The sequence below is a fragment of the Morus notabilis genome, unplaced genomic scaffold, assembly GCF_000414095.1.
Source record: "Morus notabilis unplaced genomic scaffold, ASM41409v2 Scaffold2508, whole genome shotgun sequence".
Classification (NCBI taxonomy): domain Eukaryota; kingdom Viridiplantae; phylum Streptophyta; class Magnoliopsida; order Rosales; family Moraceae; genus Morus; species Morus notabilis.
This window is the reverse complement of record NW_010360863.1, coordinates 20,963-26,435: the sequence shown is the minus strand read 5'-3', so window position 1 is coordinate 26,435 and position 5,473 is coordinate 20,963. Positions and strand designations below refer to the sequence as shown.

At 34.7% G+C, this 5,473-nt stretch overlaps 1 protein-coding gene across 1 annotated transcript; it reads left to right on the top strand.

Moving 5' to 3' along the window:
- Positions 1–1,573, top strand: LOC21386250 (uncharacterized protein At4g22758). The gene is made up of 2 exons (XM_010097415.2): positions 1–666; positions 1,257–1,573. The coding sequence occupies exons 1-2, from the start codon at positions 435–437 to the stop codon at positions 1,415–1,417; spliced, it is 393 nt and encodes a 130-aa protein (XP_010095717.1). The 5' UTR covers positions 1–434; the 3' UTR covers positions 1,418–1,573.
- Positions 1,574–5,473: the final 3,900 nt, after the last annotated feature.

Below are 5,473 nucleotides of genomic sequence, written 5' to 3'. Positions count from 1 at the left end.
TTTTCTTGCCTGAGAAAGCAAAGGTTTTTTTTCCCTAGTCTCTCTTCTTTCTCTCTTTCATTCCATTCGAAACCCTAGCTAGAGGCCGTTGTGAATGGTGGAAATCTCAGGGCCTGAGACTTTGATGCGCCCGCTTTCTCAACCGACGGCGGCGAGCGCTCTCCCTCTCCCTGTCGCCTTCTCCGCCTTCGCCTTCGCCTCCTGCAAGGAAGGCTGGTACTACCGCTGCATCGGCGTCGACCCCTGAATCACGACGTCGTTTTCTCCGACCCATCGCCGACCCTCCAATCTTTCTCTCTCCTTTTCCCCTTTCTCTCTCTACTTCTGTTGGTTTCTGGTTTTGTGATATTTCGTCGGCGATTTGGGCCTTTTCTTTTGTTGAATTGGTGAGTTTTTGAATTTAGATTTGTGTGGAAATCGCATCACGAATTGCGATGTTGCTTTACAAGCAGAAGAAGAGCCAGAACGCCAAGGGCAACAGGATCTTGATCAGCGTGACGGTGCTCGGGAGCGCCGGTCCGATCCGGTTTGTCGTCAACGAGAAGGAGCTGGTCGCCACCGTCATCGACACCGCCTTGAAGTGCTACGCCCGCGAGGGACGCCTTCCTCTTCTCAGCTCCGATCTCAATGATTTCCTCCTCTACTGCCCCAATTCCAGCATCGAAGGTAACGCTAATAAACCCTAAGCCTAATTTCGATGTTCAGATTGTGTAAATAAATTTACGTTCTTGGTGAAATTTCGAAACTTTATCTTTTTATTTTGTTAGATTTCAGTACTAATTTTAAAAGAAACAATACAGGAGTTCTAAAATAGATCAATGAAAACCGTGAAAACATCTGAATTTTAAGAATACTTCAATCCAGTGAAAACATCCTTTAGTGAACTTTGTTTGCTTGTAAAAATTACACTAAAATAGAGCATTTCTTTTAAATAGTTCAAGAATAGCAAAATTTCATAGTAATTATTGTGATCGTTTTTACGTTTTATAATCCACTCTTATGATGATTTTATCTTTTAGTATTTGTAAATGTTTCAATTTTCTTTTTCTACATTTCAACATTACTAGTAAGATTATGCTATATATGTAACTCCCCTTTTATTTTAGAGTTAGGAGCCAAACGCCTCTTGTATCGAAAGTCCTTTTTTTCCCCTCAAAAACTGAATTTGGAATCACAACAAACCACACTATACAATGAAGATTGAATTAAACAGTTAGATTGGTTTTAATTATGTTTTTTTTCCTTTTTGTGTGTAGCTCTGAGTCCTCTTGATACAATTGGGTCGCAAGGAACTCGCAACTTTATGCTGTGTAAGAAGCCACAGCCTCTGAAAATCGAGGACGATGTCAAGGAAAGCACTCGCAAGGCAAGTGGTAACTGGAAATCATGGCTCAACTTGAAGATCACTTCCCATTGATTTGGTTATTTCATTTATTTGCCGTTCTTCAATGTGTTTTGAGATTGCACTCTTTTCAATTTCTGTTTTGGAATAAACCAACAGACCTTTGTTGCCGAATTAAATTGCTTTTTTTTTTTCCTAGTTTCAATTATATTTCTATTGGGTTTGTTTGAATCTAGTTTTTGTTTACTTTTGCACTTAAATCTACTGTGTTTACTGTGATGGTATTCTTCGACAGCATTATTTGATTATTGACATCTTTATCTTTTTCATAATTACTTTAATTCAATTCCTAAATTGAATTCTCATTTGGCGGTGGGCTATAGTGATAATATAATGTAATTCCATTCCATCTGGAGAACACCTATGGAGACTTGTCAATTCATGAACCAAAATTAGATCCGGAAGTTGGGTCAACATTGTCCAACTTATGTCATTGATTCAATCGTTGATGAGTAAACAAGTGGACTGACACTCATGCTTAAAAAATGTGAAAGGCATTCTTCACGTCTTATACAAGGCAAGTGGTATTGGTATGGCTCTCTCCATCTCTTTACAGCTTGGGTTCTTAAATACTATCACGAAAGAAAATGAAAGAAAAACTATCATCGCATTTATGTAATCGATCCGTATGCAACTATGCTCAATTATTTTCGTTCCCCATCCATTCCCAAAGGAATATATGAGCACATATTATATATATATATATATATATTATTCATCTTCCAAATGGGTCTAGATTTGGAAGTAGCGGAACTCATCAATATTTTGAGTTTTATCTGCCAGTACAGAATGTGTTGTTGTTGGCTGAATGTGGGGTATGTACAGTGAGCACCTTCAGAATCACTTATTTGAAGTCATAGTACTGCCCTAGGAAGACACCAATCGTGCCTCTCTAACAATGTCGTGACAAACTTTCTTTCTCTTTCTTTTCTTTTTTCTATCTTCTTTCTCTTTTCCTAATTTCTTTTGTGCGTTTAGAGTTCATTTTAAAATAATTTTATTTTTTTATAAAAATAAAAATAAAAACGTTTTTAATTTTAGACAGAAATTATTTTTAAAAATACGTTTAGTAGTTTTATTAAGAGATTATTTTCAGTATAAAAAAATTTATTAATGTTTCTCTCTACTCGAGAGAGGAGAAAACGAAAATAAAAAATGAAGAACGACTAAAAGTTACTTTTATTTCTCTTTTATTTTACAGTAAATTAAAAAATTATTTTTATTTTTATTTTTTATCTTTAATTTTACAACATTTTTTTTTCATTTTTTTTTTTTAAAAACGTAAAAAGTAAAAACAAAAACAATTTCAGGCGATGCAATTATTTTTTGGGAAGTGAGAAGAACATTCTTCGAATATGAGGGTTACCAAACCTATAATTGAATATTATCTATCCTATTTTGAGTTTGATAAACAAAGATTAAGCAATAAAGAAAACGGCTCATTCTAATTTATTTATTAGGAAATCAGGCTTGAAGCCTAGGCACTCAACATTATGTGAAATAGGGGTGGCAATTCGTGTCACGTGTCGTGTTCGTGTCGTGTTTTGATCGTTTTTTTAAAATTTTCAGTTAACCCGACCACGACCCGTGACACGAAATTTTTTAAAAACCGTAGCACGAACACGACACGACCACTTTACGAGCTGACACGATACGACCCGAAAATGACCCGTGACACGAAATTGACCCGTGAACCCGAAATTGACACGAAAATTGTATACTTTTATTTAGTTTTTTACATATTAGAAATAACTTAAAATTCATAACACACTAAATTACAATAACATCCATTGAAATTAAGCAAATAATAGTATAAGATTTTAAGTATAACTATCATGATATCACAAGTTCATAATAAAATTTAAAAGATGAAATGAAAAATATATGTATTTTTTAGTTTTTTACGAGTTTCGTGTCGTGTTCGGGTTAGGCAGGTACTTGACCCGTATTTTTCGTGTCAATTTCAGGTCGATCCAATTCTGACCCGAACCTCTTTTTTCTCAACCCTAACCCATAAAATTCGTGTCGTTTTCGAGTCGTGTCGTCGTGTCATGACCCATATTGCCGGCCTTAACGTGAAAGCATGCATCAAAGTCGAGAAAAGTTCGAGAATTTATTATTTTATTGCCATTTTTTGGTTCATGGTTTTCATGTTAGGTATTGGTTGAGTTACGTGCCTACATCCAGGCCAAAAAAAAAAAAAAGTCGCTTAATTTAAAGGTCATTGCACCTTGTTTGCAGCCGAAAAACCGGAAAGTAAGAACATAGAAAAGCTGATTTGTTGCAAAACACAGTACTAGTACTAGCCCCACCACGTGTGAGAGAGAGAGAGCCCAGTTGAGCCTCCTTTTTATACTTTTGTTTGCGGCTGGGAGTAAAGCAAAGCATCTTCTTCGTATAAGCACCCCCTATTCATACAAGTTAAAACCACGTTACTTACGTAAAGCAGACCCTGTTAAATTAGTAGGTGAAATCCAATTTAATAAGACATTATTTTATGAATATAGAGTTTTATTCTTATCGAGATAAATATCATTTTTCTTCCCATATTTTTGTACTGGGAGTCGAGTCTTGTTGAGCTCGGTATTTTCTCGTTTTTAGTTTGCAGTTTGAACTTATTCAATTTAAACTTTCATGAGAGCAAATGTATTTAGCAAAAAGAATTCAATTGTGATTTTAACATATCAATGAGCGGAATCATTTTTTGTACCACTTACTTGTGCTAGCCAAATATTACTGATGTAACGGAAGTGTAACAATTCTACAAAATTCCTTGATTCTAACGAATACTAAAAATTAACGTAGAGATATTAAAATAACTCTCAGAGAAGTTTTATAAATGAATAACCTAGTGAATAAAATACTAGATCTTAATTCTTAATTCTAAATAAAATAAATGAATGATAAAATAAAAATTTATAAAGCTATTCAAACCGTTGCAATTAACTAAAATGTATGAACTATCTGTGGAAATTAACTTTTACTAAATTAGAAATAGATAATTTTAATTTAGTTCTTAATTTGCACAGATTTCGTCAAACATTTAACACCTAATTAACGGAATGTCCGAAACTGAAATAGAGTAAAACCTCAAGGATCAACTGTAAGACGTTTTAAAAATCAGGAATCAAAGTGAAATTGAGAGTAAATCTCGATATGACTATTTATGAAATTAACTCAAACTAATAAAATGACAAAGAAGGAATCCACGTAAACAACAACAACAGCATCAACAAAATACCAAACAATCAGGACCTGACATAACTCCTCCTAATACAGCAACTGAGTCACTATTGGACTTGAGAATCACATGCATAAGCTTAAAAATCCATTTAGTTCGCTGATTCGAATTTTTAATTTGACTTGAGATGTGACTTTATATGAGTTTTTTATTGTAGCAAAAAAGTTAAATGTGACTGTTTCTAGAGCTTTTTACTGTAGGAAAACTCGAATCGGTGAAATGAGCGGGATCTAACTTTCTCGTATGAATTCAGACTCAGACAGGAATAGAAAATTAGGTGTAAATTAGAGCATATACCACATTTGGAACATCTATGTTAGAATTAGGCTTGATTTTTCCACAAAAATTGCATGTTTGAAATTCCTCTATGTAGCATTCCAACTACCTATGGTTGTAACATGTGTCACAGCTTATTTCATGTTAGGATTCATGCCTCTTTAACTTTTTGCTTTCTTTTGGACCATCATCAGAATGGTTAAATACCCTATTTTAGATATTGTTTTCCTATCATCAATGGTGGTGGTACGGCGCCAAGAGAATAACCTACCATGGCTCTCTCTCATCAATCAGGAATTGATTTCCTTCGTCTAACTGAGGTTGCAATCATGCCTCTCAATGGGCCTGCCGAATATGGCTTTGGTCTGATGTGACTTGGGCTCTTTGGATGCCCGTAGAGGAAAGAATGGGCCAGGTTCCCTTGTCGTCTCATTTGTAATATCAGTAGATTTCTCTTAAGCCGTTGAGTGGGAATGTGAGAATACCATTTGATCTTTTTTTTTTACTAGCAAAAAAAATATTGTTTTTCTCTAACCTCAAACTATAGCTGCATA

Bases quoted from the DNA above. Each gene is read 5' to 3' on its own strand.
- LOC21386250 (XM_010097415.2), top strand. From the start codon at position 435: ATGTTGCTTTACAAGCAGAAGAAGAGCCAGAACGCCAAGGGCAACAGG. The intron at 667-1,256 runs GTAACGCTAATA...TTTTGTGTGTAG, and splicing joins CCCCAATTCCAGCATCGAAG to CTCTGAGTCCTCTTGATACA.